Here is a 24,216-nt window from a genome sequence, read left to right as displayed (position 1 = left end):
TCAGTTGTTCAGCAATTATATTCGGCAAGGTTCGGAGACAAAAAGCATGTTCTTCTTGAGGGGTGGCGGCGCTAATGTGAGTGACGCAGAAGTAAGCATGAACACTAATCAGCCCCTCGTGACCGCAGGACTTTGGGGCTTACTTCATACGACGACTTTGCTGCTGTGCGAGCGAAACATCTCGTAAAGATACACATCACTGCTCATCTTAGTCTACTGCCGCTCCGCCTCGTGTGATACGAAGTACGTTTCGCGGAAATATCTTGAACGCTACAAATAGACAAATTCTCCCCGTAAGCATCGGCACACATCGCTACACCAACCCTCATCAGCTACTGGAGCCAGCACTCCCTCTACAACACACCCCTCTGTCGCAAATCAACATATTCTATAAACGGTCGCGATGCGTGCTGTTTCCCTCGTTGCTGCCTCCAACGTGCTAGCGCTCGCGGGTGTGGCATCGGCCTGTGGCAGTGCCATCGTCACCGTCGAGGCATCGCACGGCGGCGCCGGCAACGGCCTCACCAACACTACAGTCACGGTGCCCATCGGCACCGTATTCACTGGCGACAAAGCTCTAGATACGGTGTCTACACTTTATCTGACTGGTTCCCTCGAAGCTCCGCTTGACAGCATTACGTGTTCTCCATACAAGTCGACCGACGGCACTGGCAGTGGAGGACTTCCCTTCAACAGCACTACACCCTCCTTCCTTTCGACAAACACTGTAGAATTTGGCAGCATTGTATGCATCAAGTACGCTTAGCGACGCTGGGGCAGGTCGCGAAATCGACGGCTCAACTCGCGCACTACGCAGTCGTACCGTCCGTTATTAACCCCGAGTGGGACCAGCAGGAAATGGCCACCAATTTGCACGGGATATATCTATACAAATTATTGAGCAACTGATTGATGTACCAGAGAAATGTTTGTGATCTATCCTTCCCCGAGCATTCCATGTGATGCCAATGCGTGAAACGAGGCGCAGTTCTGGCTGTGGTGTTAGGCTTGACGTCATAGTGGACTTGTGACTTGGGATTCTCGGCTTGCGTGCCGAAGGCCCCTATATATCGGGTAAGCATTCTCCAATCCATTTGCTCGTGGTGGTTCAGTGAGTTAAGTGAGTGGTATTTGGAATGTACAAGATGTGCTTCGGAGTAAGTTTATCTCATAGCAATCGTAGGAGGGCCTCTTGCTCACCAGTAGCCAGTCGCGGCCACGAAAACAGCAGACAACGCCACCTGGCTATGAACGGTACGAGTATGGCTTTTATGTCCGCCCAGTAAATTTTGACAAGAAAGGGTACAAGAACGCAAGGAGGAAGCCGTTAGGGAGGAAGTTTGGTGTTTATGCAAATGGGGCGGGTAATGCTTACGTTGGAGGTGGAGGTTAATGGGTTGAATCATTGTGACCCGCCACCGCACGACGTATTCCGGCTTGGGCACGCTGCCGAAGTGTATAAAGAAAGATATAGTTCCAAAGGGAGCAAAGTTTGCATTGTGCGAATGGTATTACTTAGAATTGATGCACGACCTGAAATCCATCGGAGGACCTTCATAGATCTGCGCCCCTCGATATCAGATGCCAGCCTCCTTTTCTATTTCTTCCTTACTCAAACACCATTTTCCCTGGAGTTCCTTATCCAATGTTGTAGCATAAACATCCTTGGGCCACCATTCACCCCAACTAGTCAGAAAAATCTGCTCCGGATCGGATGGAAAGTCATCGCGCGTGAATGCACGAAGGAGGCTCGAAGCACCTGTATCCGTGCCATTTAGCCATAGTACTTGTCTCATGAGCGCTCGATGACTGTGTTACTCACCCTCCTCAACTGATTTCGCATCCGGCATGTTCATGTCAAGCTTGAAAGTTGAGTTACGGCCAAGGCCCGTGTTGGGAATCAACCCCGGCGAAACAGCGACCACGTCGCAGGAGCTGCCAAATTGGCGCCGCCAGTAGTGCGCTCCGAGTAGTTGCACAAACTTCGAGGCCCTATAGACTACAAATCCATCTGTCTTTGAGCCGGCTTTCAGGTCCGTGACGAGAGTGGCTATCAGGGTCAGCAGTCAAGCCCGACCATATAGTGAGCAGCCGCCACATACCAGGGTCATTCTCCCGTAGGTTGCGAACTGCTCCGGAGGACACCACCACAACACGCGAGTGTGACTCAACCAACTTGTTACGAAGGAGGTGAGTAAGATAATGCTGGGCTAAATGGCAGCATGTTAATGCACCACCGTTCGACACAGGAGGGTGTCTGAGTTTCTTGTTTGCCCAGAGATTATTACTTACAAAGGTGGTTAACTACGTAGGCCTCGCACCATTGAGAGCCGTGAGGACCCGGACCATCGGCTCCTTTCGCCATTCCTGCGTTCAGGAAAAGAACGTCGATTTTGTCTTTCTCCAAGCGGTCGAGGGTCTGTTGGGCGAACGATTTGACATCGCTCAAATCCGAGAGATCGAGAGGCAGAAACGAGATGGAGTGCAGGCCGGCATCGTACTTGATTTCGTCATACGCTGCTTGCGACCGCTTGATATCCCGAGCGCCAAGGATAAATCTGTAAGGTTGAGACTGGTGTAATAGCTGCTTCACAGCCTCGAATCCCTAGAGGATTGTTAGGAACTTGATTCAACTGCTGGGTGATTGAGATGAACTGATCACGCTTACAAGCCCAGATGTCGCGCCAGTGGCGACTACGGTTTTCACAATACGGGACATTCTGATGATGCTGCGATTGGCCCACCAAGTTCAGAGGTATTGAGAGAGTCTCTTGATTGATCGACCCAGAGGTTCAGCAGCACGGCTTCAATGCTGGTTGAGATTGATTGCTCTTTGTATGTGTCTTGCACAGGCGTTTTGCCAAGGCAAGAGGTCCGCTAACTCCGCCCCAAATTCCGGACAGCCTCTGGCACAGCGCACTGCGTGTTCGGTGGCATTTGTCAGCTAAGGATCAACTAATTTAACGCCGACGTGCAGTGAGGCCTACTGATCCGGCATTTGTCAACCAGTGCAAGTATATTATGACTTCACCAATCAGTACCTACATACATACATGTATGTAGGTACTGATTGCATGTACGTAGGGTCCAGCAACTTGGTGAATGAGAGGCAAGCGTGCAAGCGGGCAATAGGGCCCTTATCTTAATCGAACATGTGGGCAAACAGTATCTAGGCAGGTATGTAAATACAGCACCTAACTAACCTACTTGTGTTTCTACGATTCGGGGAATTGGCCCATCGATATAGTTGCCCTGATCCCCCTTCCCGATCAGTCTGGGCTGCCGACAATAAGTGATGAGGGTCTCGTGGGGTCGTCGGTCTTCCCCGCCTAAAGCTGGCAGCCACGCAGCACGGTAGCTCGGCCCAGTGATTTCAAGTCTGAAGCTTGCAGCAACGTTTTTTATACGTATTTCTTATGCAGGGACTATCACTTGTGAAATATTTAGACCTAGGCTGCCGACTCAAAGAGCCAGTGTAGTCGGGTTGAGGTTCGTTGGTGCAATTCCTCCAGCCAGTGGAAGGCGAATGGCAATGCAAAGGCATCATTATGGGCCTAACTAGATTCATCAGGCTATCTGTCTTGCAAGACACGGATATCTAGAAAGCAACAAGAACCATCTTTTATCAACAGGTTTGTCAATGCAGGGACATATTCGATACGTCAATGTGACCGAGTGCACTTTAGTCGCACTTCGTCTTTGCTCTCATTGGCCAGCCTGACTGCACTAGACGTGGACACTCGTCAGGAACGCGTCAGGCTCCCCAATTTCTCAGAAGTATTGCTCACTTCCAGCCTGCATGCAGACAGATACGCCTTCTATGTGGGCCAATCGTTCAGCATGCTTGCATACCCTTGGCGACATGACGACTGATAGAAACAGGGCCAATGCCTTAGGCTGCTTAAATGTCTAGCATGCCACTCATTGGGGCGACTAGCCTGATCTCAATTAGGTAGCACCTTCACGTCACGCTTGGTCACAGCCGCCTTTCCTGTGAACCGAGACTTTTACCGCCAAAGGCATTTGCTCAATAGGTATCTCCATTTCATGGATGAAGGTAGACTTGAGCCATTTCAGGTACGACCTACGGGAACTCTTCGTCAGTCGGAAAGCTGTACGTAAAGCATGTGCTCGGTAACAACAGACTGGCAAGGATGCATCTTCCAAGACGCTTGTTGCCCGTGCCAACAAGGATGCACTATGAATGCAGATAGCCAAGCCAAGCAATACAGTTGGCGCACCTACGGAATCTATCCGTCCCATAACCTATGGCTTCCCTCACTTTGGCAAATGGTATGCACCTGTTGCCTCTAGCTCTATTCGCCAATATGTGATCGGGGTTGTTACCCAAAGGAACCTTAAAGAAGCTGTATTTCGATGTCGTCTTCTCGGCGTGGAGACCCCTGACATACATTATTGAGTCTCAATAAGAACTTTTAACTGGCTCACCGAGGCCCAACCGGGTCCGCTCAGCAGTTCTGGATGGCGGGTTTCAGAGAGTGATGCGGGTAGAAATCTGGACAAATGGCTGCTAGGCAAGCTGGGATACGGATCCCAGGGTAGCTCTGAAGAGAGGACCCTGTATGTTGGCTGCCACATGAGTGTTGTCTAACCCCTCTTGCCCTTCCAATGAACGCAGTGTTACGTTCCGCCAGGTCTGGGCAGCGATTCGCTCGCTCTGCTCGGAACAGTCCGAGGCTAGTAATCTAGGCTTGGGGCTTGCAACCATTGACATTGACTAAAAGTAGCTGAGGAAGCAACTAATCTCACCCTGGCATGAGCTGATCTACAGGCACAGTCCATTTCTTTAGGTCTATCCATTCAACGCGTCTCGAGAGGGCTGTTAATTGGAACGACCAGCTCATCAACCTCAATTCCTCACCCGCACGTCTGAATTCATTTGAATATTTTGCCCCTGGCTGCATGTTCTTAATTGTGGGTCAAGAAGCCTTCCGCGGGCATGATGACGTTGGATGCCCGTTGATGGTCATGACTTCGGCAGTAAAAAATAGCTACGACATATGCCAGTGTGCGCCCCGCGATATAATCTTACAACAGTAGTAGCTTACAGCACTTTGCAAATGCTAGCTGGTCACATTGCCGAGAAAACCATCACCCAAGCCCAAACCGCCAGGCTTTGGCACCTTCAGCTAGCATGTCAGGGTTATACCGTCAGCTATTACCGAAACCAGCGGGCATTCCGGCGTCCGTGAACGAGCGAGAGTCACATCGGTCTAAACGACAGACCGTGGCATTGGCTTGCAACAGGTGTCGCGAGCGAAAAGTCAAATGTGATGCTCAACGTCCAGTTTGCTCCGCGTGCTTACACAAAAGCTTGGATTGTCGATACAATGACGACCCGGAAACGACGCCACATGCTAACCTCAGGAAAGAGTTTCGACGATTGGATCACGATCAAAAAGAGCTGCTAGAGCTCTATGACATGCTGAAGTCGCGTCCTGAGCCCGAGGCGGTAGTCATACTTCAGCGTTTGAGGAACGGCGACGATGTCGGTTCGCTCGTATCGTTGATCAAGGCGGGTGATCTGATGACCGAGCTCAAAACGTCCAAGAACTCCTCGCCTAACTCAGAGCTCAGCCAGCCGTTACAATCCATGCTCAACCTCCATCACCCAAACGCGTATCCTCCGCTCCCTCCTCTCGGGGACCCTAGGGCCGAGCTGGGGCAACGGGAGAAGAACATATTCAGGGTGAGTCCTGATGATGAGGAGCTCCTATCTAGAGAAGATATAGAGAATGCCAGGTACGTCATCATTTAGCCTTCTTGCCCTTAGGACTGTTAATAACACAACACGAAGATCGCTGGAACAACCACGGGCAGTTTTCGACGACCGGCTCAAACGCGTGGTGGCTGCTCGCTGGACCAAAGTGACGGAGAACGACAACGTCGTTATCAACTTGATATCTCTTTATCTATCCTGGGACCATACCACACTTCGGACTTTAGATGAAGACTATTTCCTTGACGATCTCTCAGCAGGCGGGTCGGAGTATTGCTCGCCTCTCTTGGTGAATGCAATGCTATGCGCCGCTAGTGTATGTCCCCAAGCTCCACAGAGCGCTTAAGTTAACCAGTTCTAGCTGAACTATGCGACAATAGATCCTGCGACGAGTAGGAGATTAGGCCCGAGGTTCTTTGCGGAGGCTGAGAAGTTGTGGGCTGCTGAAAAAACACAATCTAGCACCTTGATGCAAGTCCCGGCCGCAATATTTCTTTCCATGTGGTGCAGATCCAGTGGCCTGGAAGAACTTTCTACAGGCTTCATATCTGAAGCCGTGCGCCTAGCCGAAGAACTCGGGCTCTTCGATATGGAAAGCCAAGAGATCGACCAGCGGGAACCTCACCTCCACAGAATTTGGAGAGGACGTGCCGTGATTGCATGGGGTCTATTCAACTGGCAAACGTACAATCCATCTCCAAAGGGTACCTACTTGTACAGAAGCTGACCCAATGTCAGTATCCATGGATTCTACCTGAATATGGCGCCTCGCATCCGAAACCCGCCCCACTTTGCTCTTGGGCCAGAGTTCCGAGGTGAGGGAAGACAACAGTATCCATGGAACCCTTTCCCTCTCATACGGCCATATCAGATCTTTTACAAGGACCTCATATTCAAAGCATACTCGGATCTATTTGCCTTGTTGTTCGAGTATCTTCGAGTCCATGACGCATCGAACCCTACCGCAGAAAGGGCACTTGAGTATCAGCATACGAGCTTACTGCATGTGAAGATGTTAGAATGGGCGGATGATCTCCCAGTGGAATTGCTTCGGGGCCCCGAAAGCCTACCCATGGTGATCGATTTGCAGTTAGTATCTTCCTACTGATACCCCATCTTACTTTCTAATAATGTCAACAACCACAGCATGTTCTACCACGGGATCATCATTGGGATATACCGACCTTTCACTGAGGCCCAATGCTTGATGAAAAGGCTGGCACGAGAAACGATGCAAGCCTCATCATCCCAGTTAATGCGTCTACTGTATATCCAGCGTTACCGTTTTGATGGCCCACCCTTCACTTCCATGACCATAGGATCGGTACACATTTTGACATTCTCGCTGTTTGAAGAGCTAGCAAAGGCCGAGGATGTCGGTCCGGAAACGTCCTTCTACCTCGTACTCTGTGCGGAAGCGATGAAGCAGTACGGTGATGCCTACGCAGCTGTACATAAGCTATTGTACGACCTCATCGGAAAAGCCAAACGCGGCGGCAGAACGATTCCCGAGGGGATCGACTTAATTTTCAAGGATCTGGAAACACGTCTTTCCAGGAGGGACATTGATGGAGATGCATACAAGAAGTGCCCCATTGATATTCAAATCGCTATCACTGATCCCAGTGGCTCGAGAGTTCAAGACATGGTTAAGGCGACATACTCGCTGGATGCCGATGGTATGCAGGGGATCCGGTTGGAAGATGGCGAGTGAGGCGCGTTGATTGCGATCGGGTTCTGATTTATCTTTCTTCACTTCGTTGAGACTATGACCAATACCTGTCTTCCGAGTTTCACGTCAATGTAATTTCTGTCGTTATGTCAAATGATTCATTGTGGACGAGCGCGATTTGGGTAGCTGGAGAGACGTTAGCGAGCCATACTGTACTTAAGTCATGTGTTACCAATCCCTACAACAGGATATGCTGTACGAGTCACATGTATTCAACGCATTGAGGTGTTTGCATTAGTCTTACTCTCAAATTTTCCGACTACAATATCCGGGTAACATTTACTCCTTAACTCATCCGTGGTGCTTCTTCTGATCGACATTCTGACTGATACGACATTGACTTCCCATATATATATATATATAGGAAAACTTAACGACCGCGAAAACGCAATGCTGGAGGAGGTCGTACGCGAGGACTTTGTTCTCCTTTCAGTAGATTCAAAAGATTTGTAAGAGATTTCTCAGATTTGTTCGCAAGCCGTCCGTCGGCGTGGTACAATTCCAGTGGAGGCAAAAGTATGTCATCGCGCAATACAAGGTTGATTCAATTCTCAATAGCCAGCACGGTAGGGAAGCTAGCTACAATGCCAAACAATACTAATGAAAACCTCCATCCAATCCTGCAGTAGCGATTCCCACTACTCTTAACTTGTATCTCCTTCTCCCTCGCAGTCCTTATAGGGCCATACGACGTTGCTTGGCGGCTATGGAAACACGTCAGCCATGGTGGAATGTGGGTTTTTGGTTTGAAAATGTAGCAAGAACACTTACGAAAGGGTCCATTGAGACACACACCACCGCCAGCCCCGTTCGCGCAAGCCCTTCTGTCGTAATCGATCCCTTCCAGGTCAGTAGCCCTGACAACTTGAGGCTCGGGTACAGCAAGTGTGACTTCAATCCACAGAGTGAGAATGGTAATGACCTTTGTGGGCAGCATTGTCAAGCTTTTTTGACTGGCAAGGTAGTTACTGTGGAGAGATGTGGTAAGGAATAATTTCTTCTGAAAAGTGAGATGTAAACTAGAGCCGAGCTGAGAGAAAGATAAACTGGTCGGCAGAATGGTGTTGTGCCATACGTGGGCGAGCAAGGACATAAGTATTGCTGCAAGTCATAGAAACCCCGCGTCTTTGATCGGCGAGTGTCACGAATCAGACTCTCAGTTATCAAAAAGGGAAAATCGTAAAAGGCAATCATTTCGTAGTAAGTATACTGGTCCCATGCTCTGTTGATCGACAGTCCGGTCCCTTGCGGAGACAGTCAGGGGCGGAAGTCTTGGCCTGGAACAATGCAGGTTTGCTATACCCTTGTCCATGGGCATATGAACAAACAACGGACAATTAGATCCAATGTATTTCTTTGAATACTTTGACCTTAATCGGCTTCTCGAGTCCCTGCTCCTGTCGGTAAGGTTCTGTTTGCTCTGATTCCTTGCTCAATATATATGCATAGTTAAGGTGCAACAACCAACATCAACGCGCAGTTGCGCCATGAGATGCCAATGCTGCGTCATGTATTTACGGAGCGGCGCTGAATGATTGGTTGGAAGGAACTTGCCTGAGTTTATATCAGTCACTGGTCAAGAGATCCCGGATATTGAACCCTGGTTTGGCATCCTGATTCTGTGCCCACCATTCGGTACTGGCAACAAAATATATCTTAAAAATCCCGAGGTGTTCCGCCCTTTGGTATCACCAATTCCAGCCCTTTTCACAATCGGCTGAAAGATAGAGAGGCATTGTTCCACCATGACCAAGGGTGCAAACATGACTCAATCATGGCTTTTGCCGACCATTGCCTTACTGGCAGGTGTTCTGTTATCAGAGCAGTTGTGTGTCATGTTGACCGGTACGAAGGAGTCTCTGATGAGAGTTTTCTCTGCAACGCCGTCCAAATCTTCGTCACCGCCGTGGACATCGCTATCATCGAACCTGATTCTCCCACCTTCCCACAAATGCGAACTCAACTACACAATTGAGCTTCTGTCATTTGACCCCCTCATATTCTACGTCAACAATTTCATGAGTGAGGACGAAGTCAAACATGTCCTTGAAGTCAGGTACGCGCTCCTGTTTCTCGTACAGTAGCCGAATCTGTGTCGCAGCTGCGATGCAAACCCGTATAATCCCTTGCTTTGACTAACACAATCCATCCATGAAACAATAGCAAAGATGAATGGTATGCCGCATGCGTAGCATATAGCGACGATGGAGTAGCGTCGTCAAAACGAGCACCTGACGCGTTCGATGCGCAAGTAGCGTCACTGTCGCCAGACGATACCGTGGCGAAGTGTCTGTCGACGCGGATGCTTTCTCTGCTCGGTAACGTGCAACACGAAGCAACTGAGGTTAGTTGCGCTCTTCACCAACATCTCAGAGCCCTGCTGCGCCCAGGAGTTCAAATTATTGTTATCAGATGCTGATGAACCCTTGCTCTTGCGGACAGTCGATTCGGCTGGTCAAGTACACGAGTGGTGACCACTTCCGCCTTCATACGGATCGATACGAGACGTCTGTCCAACCAGGCACACTGGACGCTCATTTTGGGCTCGACTACGGTGGGCACCCGCACAACCGCCTTCTGAGCTCCATGGTGTACCTCGACGATGACTGTGTCGGCGGGGAGACGTACTTCCCGGACGTGACCGGCGTCGGGCCACGCGCGGACGGGACCAAGTTTTCGCGAGGGGAGACGGGAGGCCTACTGGTCAAGCCAAGGCGAGGCAACGCCGTGTTCTGGAACAACTTCCACTTGAACGGTACGGGAGACGATAGGCTGTACCACGCCAGTCTTCCCGTCAAGTCTGGAACCAAGGTGAGAGAGTAGTACATGGAAAAGCCCAACTTGGACGACCCTGATCGCTGACTGGAGGCGCCCCTAGGTCGGGTTGAACATGCTGAGTGTGTATTTCCCTCACCTTCCCATGGTTGGATATTAGGACGATGGCTTCGTGGGGTGTGAAGGGTCAGGTCATCGGGTGTGAAGGGTCAGGTCATCGCGCTAGGATATCGTGAAAGCAAACTACATAGGTACTGGGGCTGTTTGCGAGGCGGGCAGCGACACGCTCTACCGGCGGTGGACCATTCACAGTTTACAATTCAGAGGATATACTAGTTTCTTCTATTCCCGTCGACTCTTCTACGCGCGCAGCTCTGTTGGAGCCCACGGACAGCTGAACTCGTCTGTTCTGTCCGAGTGCTTCGCTTCGTTGGTCTCGTGATTGCGTGCTCAGGTAAGGAGATAAATAAGGTAGACAGAAGAAGTCAGGCTCAACCTGAAGGCAGTTAGTGCTCGCCGGGGCAAGACGGGGCCCAAGACCTCCAGGCTGAAGGCTGACAGGCTGCCGCAAGACAGTGGTGGCACGGGTCCGGGTGGCAGGGGTGACAGGGGGGGCCAAGCCTGGAGGGGACCGTAGCCTTGGTAGCCCCGTTCTGGCTCACAACCCCACCAACCCACCATCTTTGGGCCGGCCATTTGGGCCATTTGGGCCCTTACCTTTGGGCTTGGGCGGCGGCGGGCTTCGGTTTGTTTTGGTTGATTGGGTGATCGGCCAGGTAGCGGCCTCTGGAAATTTGATTTGCCAGCCAAACCACCAAGTCGACATCGTCGCCGGCGAACACACCACACACCACAAACACAAACACATCCACACGTCCGCACGCGCAAAGAGCGCATCGCTTCTCTCCGGCACCCTCGCGCACACGTCCTGCAGCCTCTTGTATCCGTCACTCGTCAGACCCAGCACTTCGGACCCCGAATCTGCCAAGATGGGCGAATCTCGGTGAGTGACGATGACCTCACAGCCCGGCCGGGTTCCCAACCGCCCTGAGACGGCGCCCTTACTGACGCGTCTGCCGAACAGTCAAGAGCTAGTCAGCTGGCTCAACAGCCTCCTCCACCTCAACATTACCAAGGTCGAGCAATGCGGTACTGGGTAAGGATTCACCCCTCACTGCATCAGGCAAACAAACACATACAACAAGCCCCTCCCCCGCCAAACATCACAGACCCTGCCCACGATCTCCATGCCCAAGCCCATGCCCACGCCCATGCCCATGCCCGCAGGGTTGGCCATGGCCCGTCTGCGCCGCCCGTCCTCCTCACCCTCCTTGGCCTTGACCGCATGCGCTCACATTCGCCCTTGCTTGTCAATAGTGCCGCCCTCTGCCAGGTCTTTGACAGCATCTTCCTCGACATCCCCATGTCGCGCGTCAAGTTCAACGTCAACACCGAGTACGCCTACATCCAGAACTTCAAGGTGTTACAGAGTAAGTCCCCCCTCCGCCACCCAAGGTCGGCCTCGCTCCACGGTAGCTCACACGCATCTCTTTCCTCTGCAGATGCCTTTGCCAAGCATGGCGTCGAGAAGCCCGTCCCCGTCCAGGCCCTGATCAAGTGCAAGATGCAGGACAACCTCGAGTTCCTCCAGTGGGCCAAGCGATACTGGGATCAGCACTACCCCGGTGGCGACTACGATGCCGTCGCACGGCGAAAGGGAGGCGCCATGCCCGCCTCCTCTGGGCCCGGCCCTCGGGCTACTAACACCAGCGCCGCGCGACGAGGGGGCACCACACCTTCCGGCGGCCCTCGGATCGGCGTCCGTGCCCCTGGCGGCGGCGCTGCCTCGGCTGCCCTGCAGCAGGAGAACAACACCCTGAAGGAGACCGTCGTCGGGCTGGAGCGCGAGCGCGACTTCTACTTCAGCAAGCTCAGAGACATCGAGCTCCTTGTCCAACAAGCCGTCGAGGAGGACCCCGAGCTGGAGAAGCAGGAGGACGGCCTCATCAAGGCGATCCAGACGATACTCTACTCGACCGAGGAGGGCTTTGAGATCCCGGCCGAGGGCGAGGAGGGCGAGGGCTTGGATGACCAGGAGACGTTCTGATCGCTCGGCCCTTGACGGTCGCCGAACCAGATAGACGTGTCGAGGATTAGCCAGATATAGATTGGCCCACGAAATAATGTCACGAGTCGCACGAGGAGACGAACCGGTGGTAATGGCCTGGTGCGAGAAGGGCCGCAACAGGGTCCTGAGGCAACATGTCTCCCGCTCCTGAGTGCTGGAATGTGTGGTGGTGGGTGGCGGGTGAAAAGGACATTGTCTGTGTCGGTACAAACTACCAGACCACGGATGCCCTCTTTGGCCTGCGCCAAATTGAGGTTACGTGATAGATATCAAGATTTGTCTTCTGCATCCAATCGTCTTGTCCGGCTAATGTGCTTCAGTCTCGCCTCGCGCCACCCCATGATATTCATAACGTACCACGCCTGCTTTCCAGATTTTTGTTACGCCAGAGTCGAAGGCGTGATGATGGATTCCGACGAGCTATAGAGAAGCTCCTTCTGTTGTGACCCGCGATTATATAGTTGGCCATTGTTCTGGTCTCTCCTTCGGATCTCCTTCGCTTGACTTGATTGTCCCATGTTGAGCTACTCACTTTCTATGCTACTTGTCGCAGTCCCCTAGCTTGCAGTATGACTGCTGCACTGTACAGTGATGCATTGAATGACTGGAAACTGTCACTCACCTCCACCACCGTATGCCCAAGGTGCTGCATTGTCACTTCTGTTCTCGTCATCCGACTTGTCACTGGCTCCTGGTGTCATAGCAGCGAGCTCTCACCACGCCTCTTTCCACAGCCTCGCCCTGTCCATCTCCCCTCAGACACATGCAGTTCCGCATAATCCTCACAGATTGTGGCACAATGGGTCGACTTACAACCAAACCCCATCGGCTCGCCAAACGCACCGCCAAGTCCGAACTTCGTAAGAGCTCTCACGACCTTGCCAAAGTAGGCCGTCACTCGATACGCATCGCCCTCGCCAGGGGTCTGGAAGCCACTGCTAGTGCGCACGAAGCCAAGGGGGTCACTTCCACGGCAGATGGAGTAAAGGGCAGTTCTTGGCGTTCGAAGCAGGCGCCACGAAGCGCTGGCAGCCAGACGAGCAGCCGTCGAGTATGTGGTGAGGTGGACTACTCCAACGGCGTCCCGACGTCCCGCCACGGCTGGTATCGCATCAGGGGCATCGTTGCAGAGATGGGACCACGGTACCTCGTCGAGTGGGAGGGCCTAGACCCCAAGACGGGCCATCCCTGGCCCAGCACGTGGGTGGGTATCGATGATCCAACAGTAACAAACAAACCGATGTCATTGTTGGTCAGTTGCTAATGCGACATGTTACTAGGAGAGCATCTTTGACGTTAGCATTGGCGCCATCAACGAATGGGAGAGAAAGAAGAAAGAAGGCAGAGTGGAGCATGACGTTCTGTCCACGCGCGAGAATGGCAGCATCTAAGTGAACCACACGATCTCTGAAGCTTTCTGAAGGAAGTCTCACGATGGGATATTTGATTGTCTTGCGGCATGACTGCCACCTTGGAAGTGGTCTTGACGCCCAGGCTGGCAAATTCCTGTTTGGCTTGTGCGTATAGGCGAGACTCAAACCTACTACCGCGTCGCTGCAGGGAACAAAAGACAAGAGCAATGTTGCATATTGTAACAAAATTCATAATCGTAGGTTTGCAGAGTTTAGTTGTACGTTTGCGAAAACAAGGTTTGCAGCTGTTTCTGTGATTGAGGGTGCGAATGGCTTGAGTGTGGACAGTCATGTCGGAGAAGTCCCTCAACTTAACAATCAGTAAGTGAGGATGTGTCGCAAACCTGTCGGGGTGTCCATGATTCAGCGCCTCCCAAGATTTATACTTAAGAGTCTGGGGGGCCTTGGAGTTCCAGATTCAACGATCTTGTAGCAACATGAAGTTCGACCCCTCGGTTGTATCCATTAAAGCTTTACTCGCAACACTGCTTAAGTATTCGTAGAATCACTAACTGGCAGGCCCACACGCAAAATGTCATATGAACACCAGGGATCTGGCACTAAAGGCGGCCATAAAGGGGGCTCTTCAACCTGGAGTAGCTCCAAAGGCGGACATCATGGCGGTGGCGGTCACCACACAAACACCAGCACGAGCTCTGGTGGATCGAATGGCAGCTCAAGCAACGCTGGCGGTTCTGCTAACACAGACAAGCCGGGGTCTGGGAAGAAATAAAGTCACTTGGAAATATTGACGTACTCATTTGTAAGGCTAATAGGATACTCGGTATGTCTTTCGCAAAATTGCAAGCGTATACTAGACCACAGTACCTAAGTGTATGGTACGAGGGCTCCTGGTGTTAGTTGAAGTCTTATACAGTGCCATTTGACTACCATCGCTCACAGTGCGAAATGTTACGATGTGCGTGGCGGTGCGTCTTCTGTTAGACCACAGGCAAGGCAGACTGAAGAGGAACTCCCTAATAGTCGGGCGTAGCCCCACATTGTTGCCTGCAACTAAGCTGGCCTTGTCACCTTCTCTGAGGTCTCTTATCCATTTTCCAAGGCCTCTATTCGACACAAGACCTCCTACCTTCCTGACCTGTCGCTGTTCTTCTGTCCATTTCACTTACGACTCTTGCTCCGAAGTCGGCAGACTTGAGGTTGTCAACTTGATATATCTCGTTCGGCTGGCCAGATACGGCCCTCAGCCCATCGTTTGTTGGCAATGAGTCGAAACCAGACTTTTGGGTTTGACGATTCCGCAGGGCCGACAACGGCAAATATCACAGCTCAAGCCTGGCAGGTAATCTGTGCTTGGCCAGTTTCCTACCAGTATGGTCTGGGTCATCGGATCCCGTAAATTTCCCAGTCCCTAGAACTCGAGTGTAGTAATTGATGGTTGCTAGCTATTATTCACTGGTAGCTGCGAGTGTTCTGATTCGCAAGGCCGACTGGCTGAGATCCGCCGTCCTGGCTGGCGCGCTGCTTATCCCCGCTGTTGCCGCTGTCCACGGCATCGTCTTAGCGACAGTACATCAGAATGGTAAGTTCCTGCTTCGAATATACCATGACGGATGCACGCTGAGAGATCTTCATAACAGGCGCGGTTGATATGGATATCTACGGAGCATACCAACTATGTTCGATTGGGATACTGGCAGCACCATTGACGACTAGGTTGTCACGTTCGTTCTTCAGTGTCCCGACGCGGAATATTGTCTTGGTATGGACAATGTTGATGCTTGCAGGTAAGATACACACTGATCAATGCTCGAACTTGTCTTATGTAGAACAGGTCTACTGAGCCTGACGGTCGAGTTTTACCGGTCGACCTCAACCGAATGTGTCCACGATGATTCGGGGAACCAAATATCACCTGACTGGGGCTCCTTTCCCTATGGAGAGGCTACCTGTGGCCTTCCGTGTTTTGATGGGCAAGGGCCGATATCTCCGTTACGACTTGACCCTTTCAATGAGACTTCTGTGATACCAGAGCCAACGATAATGAGCTTCAGCACTGCGACTATTCTAGCAGCCGCTAGCTGTGTTCCAGCCGCTTTGGCTGTCATGAGCGTCTGGTACAAAGTGGTGGACATAAACTGGGCGAAGCGATTCTCGCGCCAACGAAGTCCCAAGGACGTTGAGACTCAGCGCGCACGAATAGATGTTAACGCCACCATGAGCAAAGCCAAGCTGAAGCTGAAGACTTTTCTTGGGGCAGTCGAGATTCCGATGCTCACGGTTGCTGTTCTGGCCATTGTTGGCCTAGGGGAAAGTAACTTTTGGAGCCCTCAAGGTATGTCAACTTACGGCCGAGGCCTTGAAAGTCTATATTCTTCCGACTGCTGATATACTCATAGTAAGTCACGTGCTGACACAATCCCCAACGCGTGGTTTCTCTGAGACGCACATGGACATATTCGTAGCATTCTGAAATTTGTAAATGAGGCTAATTCGAGATAGGTTCGTTACCACACGGAGTCTATGGCTAGCATTGGTAAGATCCTAGATCCTTTCATGCACCTATACTCTCATCAGGCTAACCGATGTATGAAAAGGTCAATGGGCACCACTTGCTGGCATGGGGCTTGCTCTTCTCGGATCACTATACCTCATTTTCTTATCGGATTCGGACGACGACAAGCTGGATCGCGACCCCGATCCATTCACTATTTGCACTTGCCCCGATCGTCACCATAGTACAGGCTGTCGCACTTTGCAGAGCGCGCTTGCTGGAGTTTCAGAGAAACTACATTCAACACCTGGGGAAGTGTTGTCCAGTCAGTACACACTGGACTACGGGCCGAATAACTATCTGCCCAAGGCTTCATTGGCACAGGACAAAGCCCCAACAAATCCTTTGCGGCGCATCGGTAAATTTTCAATCATTCCAGTATTGAAAAGCCGTCGACGAATCAGTCAGTCCGGCACTCACAACTTCTCAAGATCCCTCCAGAAATTCAGCAAACACTTTTGCACATCGAAGCAGGACCAGGATCATCGTTCAGCAAGTGATCGCGGGAAATCGCTTGACTTGTTCGATCCTTCAATGGATTTCAAAAGCATCTCAGACGTGTCATCGACCAGTCAATGTGGCAGTGTCAAGCTGCATGATACGTCTGACCATTCTGTCTCAACAAGTGGAACCACGCCAACCGAAACTGTCGTTACTTCTCATTGTGGAATCGATGCAAGCAAAGTAGCCACGAGTTTTCTTGTTAAAAAGAATGCAGCCAAACCTGGGGATGACCAAGATGAAAATAAAACTACCCTCACTTGGTCAAGAACGTGCTCGTATACCACAGTGCAAGCATCTCATATTGAGGCTTTTGGAGATGTACAAGTCGATCCAACCTCAGAACAGAACATTGATACGGGCCCTTTGACGCCAGCCGTAATATTACGTGGCCCGTTGGCCAGTCGGGGGTTTATGTCTGGTCAAGAAAGATGGTCAGAGTCGAATAGGTACTCTACGGCCAATGAGTCCTTGCTCGAGTCCATACTTGAATCCGAGTACTCTGATGATATTCCTGAGTTAGCTAATGATCACCCCTTGATGTTGGTAAAACAGGAAATCATTGAGAACTTGATCTCATTTTTCGATTATATGAGTCAACGTACCCACGTACAGAACGGATCCGGTGCAAGGCATGACAGCAGTACGAATGACCTCAATAACCCACAACAATGCAATTTGGGTTTTAAGAGGAACCGGGATTCGGATCAAACTGGAAGATTCAAGCGAAAAGATGACAACGGAGATGACGGAGACGCCAAAAGGATGCGCAAGAATGATGCGCCAGTACCACGCCGGCCAAGACTTGCATGCCCCTTTTACAGGAAGGACTCCGTGCGGTATCGGACATGCCACGGCAAAGTCATATCATCGATCGCGCACTTGAAGCAACACCTCAGACGATACCATCAACTTCCGGTTTACTGCCCTATTTGCAAGGAAACATTCGACAGCGAAAGTCTTCGTGATCAGCACACCGAAGCAAGGTCGTGCGAGCTGCGCACCGACGTTGTTCTTGATGGTATCACCTCAACTCAACGAGAATCACTTAATAGAAGAGCCTCGACAACGCTGGATGAAGAAGGCCAGTGGTTCGCAATTTTCGACATGCTGTTCCCTGACTTCCATCCGCGGCCGAGAAGTGCTTACATTAATGCAGAACTCTCTGCAGAGATGGAGAACTTTCAGGACTATATGGCTCTGCAAGGCCCGAGCATCATCATGGATGCAATCTCGCGCGGAGGACTGCAGATCCCCAGCGAGTCTCTGCAGCAAGATGACCTGGCAACATTTCTGCCGAATGCTGTCGCGGAGGGTCTGCAGCTGATAGCGGATCGTTGGAACGAAAGTCAACGAACCGCTGTCTTACCTATCCGGCCGGCATCAAACCCACTCCCACAGGGTGACCTGGACCTGAATGGATGGCCACGCTCCATAGGGATTGAAGAGAGTCCAAATCTATCAACCATACCCATGCGTCCAGTCGCTAATCAAGTACGTCATAATCCGAGGACAGAAATGGTCGAATCGGTGTCGTCAGTTCAACATCCAATGTCTACAATAAGCTCGCCGCGGGAGCATCCTTACTTATCTCAGCCCTCCGCAATTATACCATCGAACTCATCTTCCTCTCTGTACGGGGTAACTGGAACACCTGATGTTGACCCCGGAGATGAGACTTTCGTTGGAGAACTGGATTTCATAGATTTCGAGAATCATGATTGGACTGCAAGCTAGTGGACACACTATAGGCGTTGAAGAGTGACGCAACTGTATCGAGGACTGGACAGCCCCCCCTTAAGTAATACTAGCGACTAGCACATGATAATTCGTCTCCGTGGAAGTGACGACATATCATCAACCAATACTGCATTCTCGCTTGTTCTCCTTTCTACTTTCTTAGCTGCAACGTCGTGAATTTATGCAGCTTTTATCCACCCTATGAGTCTGACCGAGTTTAGTCCAATCATTTTCCCATTGTGCCAATTTTCGAAACATATCTGAACTCCTTGTGATCGTCGACGTTCCTGCTACCATCGTCTCGTTAACCGGAAGTACTATTGAGCTGTCGGTGAGATAACTGTCTAGGGTCCAGGGCGTCTCTTGTATGATGGTCGACCTAGTCCCAACTTAATAAATTGCGAGATACATCATGCCACTTGCGAGCATCTTACTTCAAAGGCCTGTCCTCGTGGCCAATCCACTCGCTGTCGATGCTTGACTGCTCAACGTTGAGGCTCATGATGATATTTTATAGATCTGGCTGGAAAAGTAACTATAGGCTTTGAATAGCTCGTAGAGAGGTTGTGAGAGATTCAACGATTTGGTATTTGATCAACTTTAGGGTGCATTGGACCCATTCGCTTTGTAGCAATGATCCCGGTATATCTTAAATACATGCGATGCCTTCCATACTCTCATCCTGACTGCTGCGAACAGACGTGAACTATTCTTCCCACGCAAAAGGTGCGATGCTCGCCACAACTCCTGGCATAGAACTCGGAACTTGTTTGTTGAGATATAGGGTATCACTTGGACTGAGATACTGTGGTCTTCAGCTCGTGTGTGGCTTTTAGGCAATGCCAGGAGCTGTGGATGCTGGAATTTGTGCAGAAACCCACATTCGTGGGTTTCTTGGGTCGCCCCTGTCAGCCAGTGTGGCTTGATGCGGTGGTGGCCAATCAAATGAAGTTAGGCTTTCACAGTGTCACTTTTTCTCAGCACCCCTTGTGAAACACAGTAGCCTTTCTAACAGAGCGAAGGATGCCAAAGTGTGTGAATGTATTCTCCAATCAGAGCCTCGCCAGCAACATCGCAATCCCGCCCGTGACAATATACAGGACATGTCTTCCTGCCGGGGCCAGTGCAGAGCCTGAGGAAGGTGTGTCTGATGGCTGAGATGTAGAGCTTGACTGCGTCGGTGCATCCGTGGTACTGCCATTTTCAAGTCGATTTGCCCGGAAGCAATTGAGATGGGCAAATGCTACAGCATCGCTGCCGTTACTGACTGGAAGTTCCGCAAATGTTAGGTTGTTCCAGAGCCAGATACTGAGAATAGGGTGGATAGTGCGCATGTGTTGAGCGACTATAGTTCCATTATGGCCCACCAAACTCGCATTGGCGACCTGTTCCTCAAATGCGGTGGTTCTCCCAGTAATGCCATCTGGTCATGGAGGTTAGGGCATCGGATATGTGGTCCATTATGGGATGCATACCTATGCTGGACGCGAAAGCCTCGTCTCGGTTTGTTTCGGCAACACTTCCAAGGCTTTGCTTGCAGCTGTTGGGAAGTGTGTCAGGGACAGTCTGGAGGACGTGTTAGCATATAGACAACCCTATGGGCAAGGATCGCCCATAACGGCCCGGTTGCAACGTACAAAGCAAGCTTTGTGCTCGACGATCGGTTTAACCCAAGCAGTTTTCAGTTCTCTCAAGCATTCCTCGCTGACGAACGCGCACGTTCCGTCATCATCCTGCGCCTTGTCGGTCACTTCGGCAGAAAGCGCAAATCTGGTGTTGCAGATAGTCCACTGGGATTCGGTCGCGTTTATTCCTTCCGGTGGGATATACGACACTCGGGTAAGCCCAGCTGCGTATCCTGGACCATTCATAGATGGTCCAAACCTATCAGGGTAACCTTGCCCGCTTATGGTCAAGTTCATCTGGGCTTTCCAACCTTCGACCGGTGTCGCGGAGACGCTCCATGGGGCGTTGATATCGTATCCAGGGATGGCGTACACGCCAGTAGCATTAGGAGAGGGCTCGACGTAGGATCCCTCAGTGGTTGCTATCAAGGCAGCCAGAAAGGCGCCACTGTTCAAAAAGCGCTGAGTCATATTCGACCTGTCTATGCAGAATATGGGGACGTAAGCTAGAATTCAGCACCTTAGATTGCGGCATCGTGGAATAAATGCATTGCGCAGATGCCACGACCCCTGCACAACGTGGGCTCCTTCGTAGCTTCTGTGCCGCACGAACACCGCTACAAGCCCGGTTGCACGGCTCGCCCTGTGGTAGCTCAGCCCTGTTACTAAGCCCAAATTTGTCATGGCAATGTCCGCCAACCGCAGAACCAGTACCGCCAAGGCGTCGTGAACTCGTTTCAGATTGACGCCGATGATTATTATTAGACCTGTGTACCACGACAATGGGGAAGAAACTCGACAGCGCTCACGACACCTCACACGACGATAAGTCTATGAGAGTTCTCATCGGGACTGAAAGAAATAGACCTGCGTTGTTCAAAATGGGTCGACAAGCATCGCTACTACAAGCAAGTTAAAAAAGCATGTTTTGTAAGACGGCAAATCGGAAGTAGGAATCTTGGCAGTGGCTCGGCGCATACCCACTGGCAGCCTTGTCAAGATTGACAACGGGCTTACTGTGGACTGACCTTCAGCTCGTGACTCTATCTTGAGGCTGCGTCAACATCAGGCGAGCTCCTTTTCTGTTGAGCCTGCATATAAGAAACGCAGCGCGCTACAGCAGCAGGCGGAATTGCAAGTGCGAACTTTCCCTAGCAACTTGCTCAGTGATACTGGGCAGCTCCACGAGTCAACCTGAGTTGCATCTGTGTTCCTCTTCGCCGCCGTCCATTAGTGATTATGATATTGGACCAGACCCGAGACGAATCGTCTTCCACCACACATTTCGTCTTTGTTCCTGATTTCAGTCGGTCACTATTCTATAGGAGGGGTTCCAGAGATGGTGCATTATTGCAAATTGAGAGGTTTTTGTGGACATGATGAGTCTATATAATGTTCTATTGTAACTGAAATTAAATTTCTCTCAAATGAGATTCTTTCCCTTTCTTGCTGTAGCGTATCAAAGTAAAGTCTAGCTATCACTACCTTTGTGTTCAACATTCTTTCAAGTACCCTAACCAGCCAATTGCCCGTGCACATTGTGGGTCCCTTGGCTAGCCGGGATCGGAGGTCTTCATCTTGCTCAACGACCAGCTTCACTTCACAGCCGAACTTTTGGTACTATTCGGCTTATACTACTTGGATAAGTGGAGTGAATAGATCAATGAGTGGCAACTTGCTTGAGGGTCTTCCCTCCGGGGCTCCACGAGCTGCTTCGAGAAAACTCCGCTATGCCGATGTGAGTGCTCCCTCCTCATCTAGCCTTGCCCAGCGTCTGGCACGCGTGCTAACGTGCCTCTGAGGTGGCGGTCACAGCAACAGCCAAGGAATTCGCTGGGATATATCGAGGCAAGAAACAACATGAGTCCGACATACCAGCCATGCTTGGTCGAGCCCTCGTCGCAGGTTGCGAGAAGATTATGCTGACCGGCATGTCGCTCCATGACGTTGACTTTAATCTCGAAATAGCCAAGTCTCACCAGGGTCAATGTTTTATTACTGTCGGCTGTCATCCATACCATGCGAAGGAAGTAGAGGGCGAGGATGGATATCTCGATAAACTCAGCACCAGGATACAAGAGTTGCTGGCGATGCAACCCTGCCCGCTGGCGGCATTTGGAGAACTCGGGCTTGATTACGATCATCTTGACTATGCCAGTAAGGAAGTGCAGCAGCGTGCATTTCGCTTGCAGCTTGATCTTGCCGTGAAGTTCGACCTACCCCTGTTCTTGCACTGCCGGTCTGCCTTTGCCGATTTCCGGGACATCTTAGCACCTTACATGCCCCGACTCCAGCGCAAGGGCCTTGTACACTCCTTTGTCGGCTCCGAGGCGGAGATGATAGCCTTGATTGATCTTGGTCTTCACATTAGCGTGAATGGTTTCACTTTCAAGACCAATGAATCTTTGAGAATGGTGGCCTCAATCCCGCTTGGGTGTCTCCATATCGAGACGGATGCGCCGTGGGGAATCATTCAGCCGTCAAGTGACGTCGCGAAGAGGTATCTGGTCCACGCGCCCGAGGCCCCATCAAGTAAGAAGAGAGACAAGTTTGAGATGGGCTACATGGTGAAAGATAGATTTGAAAGCTGCCTCATTGAGAGAGTTGCCCTTATCGTTGCGGGTCTGAAGGGCTTGACTGTGGACGAAGTTGCGGACAATGCTTGGCGCAACAGCACTTCAATGTTCAGACTCGATAAAGAGTCCGATTAGAAATACAAGTTTTCAACTTATCAACGAATTAGTGATACTTCTATCGCGAGATAAAAGCCCTCCTAAGCCTATCAATTCGGTAAGTGTAGTTTGAAAATCGATATTCTTGTTCTCGATACTCCGCGATTCTGGTCTTGGAGATGTCCCCGTGATCTTACATGCTGCTACCGGAATACCTATTTACTAAACCTCTCAAGGGCTTTGTATCATACAGGAAGTAAACCCAGTAGTGATTGCCTTATGCATTGAACGGTAGAAAGGGTCAAGCCTACATAGAGTACATTATCATCTTCCCAAATCCAAAACGGTCTATGTCGCTAAACAGATCCAGAATCATGAGATATTCCAATTAGTTTTTTTTTAAAACAGGCCGCCAGAAAGCCATACCGTAGCCCCAAGGTGCTCCGATCGGCATCGATGAAGCGCAACGAACCCTATTTGATCCGATTAGCTAATTTATACTGTCACCCCTCGCATTTCTGCAAAGCAAGACGTGTCTAGGGTGGATAGCGTACCAATATATGAGGCTTCAAAGCGCACAATCAAACTTTGGCTTCTGCAATTGCTTCGATTGGAACTATAGTATGAACAGTCTCCAGGTCCCTCTACTGCTGCCGAATGAGAAATCTCCGACAAGCCTTCGCGACATTGGGGAGGCATGACAAAGCGTTGAGAGAAGTAGTACTACTAAGACTAACATGATAAAAATGATTTTAATTGATTGGTGTGAATTTGGCCTAGTTTCGTGTGAAATATGGCTGATCCTTACAAAGATTCCCGCGTTGGTGGAAAGCGAATGCCGGCTGTACGGACAGATCAAGGTCTCCGGGCTCCTTTCAGTATTTAAATATTTTCCAAACTGCCATATTCCTGACGTGAGGTATAAACGTAGCCGCTTTTCGGAATGAATGGTAAGCTGAAGCGAGGGAGCTTTTTCTCGAGCCAAGCCTCCATAACAGCAGCGTCTGTCACAATCGATGGAGCGGGGTTCAGCCTCAAAATGTGCGCAGCCGAAGCAAGGCGAGGTGTCTAGACGAATCGATCATCTAGTTATTGCAAGTTATAGAAGCATCGACGTGCTAAATATAGCTTTCCTGGGACCATCTAACAGGACATCCCTTATGTTGCAAATTCATGACCATGCACGAAAACTGCAAAGGGTTCATAGGCAGGGGTTGTGTATATATACAAACAGTACAAGGTACATTAGGGATATATGCAGCAGCAGGTGGAGTGAGAAATACCACAGTAGAAGAATGTTCCAGTAGCTGGTTCTAAAATAGCGAGAATGGAATTAAAGAAGCTGGAGTTAATTTATTATCCGGGAAGAACAAGTC

General features: G+C 50.7%; 8 protein-coding genes across 8 annotated transcripts; 6 read left to right on the top strand and 2 right to left on the bottom strand.

The window, feature by feature from the left end:
• Positions 1-403: 403 nt before the first annotated feature.
• Positions 404-766, top strand: JN550_004486 (uncharacterized protein; the record flags this gene model as incomplete). The annotated part of the gene is made up of 1 exon (XM_049316007.1): positions 404-766. One exon carries the CDS (start codon positions 404-406, stop codon positions 764-766), a length of 363 nt encoding a protein of 120 aa, XP_049173558.1.
• Positions 767-1,577: 811 nt separating this feature from the next.
• On the bottom strand, positions 1,578-2,719 carry JN550_004485 (uncharacterized protein; the record flags this gene model as incomplete). The annotated part of the gene is made up of 5 exons (XM_049316006.1): positions 1,578-1,759; positions 1,823-2,050; positions 2,103-2,210; positions 2,293-2,605; positions 2,669-2,719. 5 exons carry the CDS (start codon positions 2,717-2,719, stop codon positions 1,578-1,580), a joined length of 882 nt encoding a protein of 293 aa, XP_049173557.1.
• A 2,724-nt stretch (positions 2,720-5,443) lies between these two features.
• JN550_004484 (uncharacterized protein) lies at positions 5,444-7,454 on the top strand (the record flags this gene model as incomplete). Its single annotated transcript, XM_049316005.1, has 5 exons — positions 5,444-5,763; positions 5,819-6,056; positions 6,102-6,424; positions 6,479-6,829; positions 6,887-7,454. The coding sequence occupies 5 exons, from the start codon at positions 5,444-5,446 to the stop codon at positions 7,452-7,454; spliced, it is 1,800 nt and encodes a 599-aa protein (XP_049173556.1).
• Positions 7,455-9,217: 1,763 nt separating this feature from the next.
• Positions 9,218-12,354, top strand: JN550_004483 (uncharacterized protein; the record flags this gene model as incomplete). Its single annotated transcript, XM_049316004.1, has 6 exons — positions 9,218-9,528; positions 9,636-9,816; positions 9,915-10,283; positions 10,820-11,250; positions 11,332-11,403; positions 11,535-12,354. 6 exons carry the CDS (start codon positions 9,218-9,220, stop codon positions 12,352-12,354), a joined length of 2,184 nt encoding a protein of 727 aa, XP_049173555.1.
• Positions 12,355-13,174: 820 nt separating this feature from the next.
• JN550_004482 (uncharacterized protein) lies at positions 13,175-13,766 on the top strand (the record flags this gene model as incomplete). Its single annotated transcript, XM_049316003.1, has 2 exons — positions 13,175-13,600; positions 13,656-13,766. The coding sequence occupies 2 exons, from the start codon at positions 13,175-13,177 to the stop codon at positions 13,764-13,766; spliced, it is 537 nt and encodes a 178-aa protein (XP_049173554.1).
• A 1,355-nt stretch (positions 13,767-15,121) lies between these two features.
• Positions 15,122-18,540, top strand: JN550_004481 (uncharacterized protein; the record flags this gene model as incomplete). Its single annotated transcript, XM_049316002.1, has 7 exons — positions 15,122-15,143; positions 15,211-15,330; positions 15,389-15,535; positions 15,583-16,083; positions 16,148-16,155; positions 16,251-16,284; positions 16,346-18,540. 7 exons carry the CDS (start codon positions 15,122-15,124, stop codon positions 18,538-18,540), a joined length of 3,027 nt encoding a protein of 1,008 aa, XP_049173553.1.
• Positions 18,541-19,595: 1,055 nt separating this feature from the next.
• Positions 19,596-20,639, bottom strand: JN550_004480 (uncharacterized protein; the record flags this gene model as incomplete). Its single annotated transcript, XM_049316001.1, has 3 exons — positions 19,596-19,966; positions 20,019-20,109; positions 20,181-20,639. 3 exons carry the CDS (start codon positions 20,637-20,639, stop codon positions 19,596-19,598), a joined length of 921 nt encoding a protein of 306 aa, XP_049173552.1.
• A 1,192-nt stretch (positions 20,640-21,831) lies between these two features.
• On the top strand, positions 21,832-22,879 carry JN550_004479 (uncharacterized protein; the record flags this gene model as incomplete). The annotated part of the gene is made up of 2 exons (XM_049316000.1): positions 21,832-21,906; positions 21,971-22,879. The coding sequence occupies 2 exons, from the start codon at positions 21,832-21,834 to the stop codon at positions 22,877-22,879; spliced, it is 984 nt and encodes a 327-aa protein (XP_049173551.1).
• Positions 22,880-24,216: the final 1,337 nt, after the last annotated feature.

Source organism: Neoarthrinium moseri (genome assembly GCF_022829205.1).
Source record: "Neoarthrinium moseri strain CBS 164.80 chromosome Unknown scaffold12_Wmoseri_CBS_16480, whole genome shotgun sequence".
In the NCBI taxonomy this organism is placed as follows: domain Eukaryota; kingdom Fungi; phylum Ascomycota; class Sordariomycetes; order Amphisphaeriales; family Apiosporaceae; genus Neoarthrinium; species Neoarthrinium moseri.
This window is presented reverse-complemented; position numbering and strand designations above follow the sequence as displayed.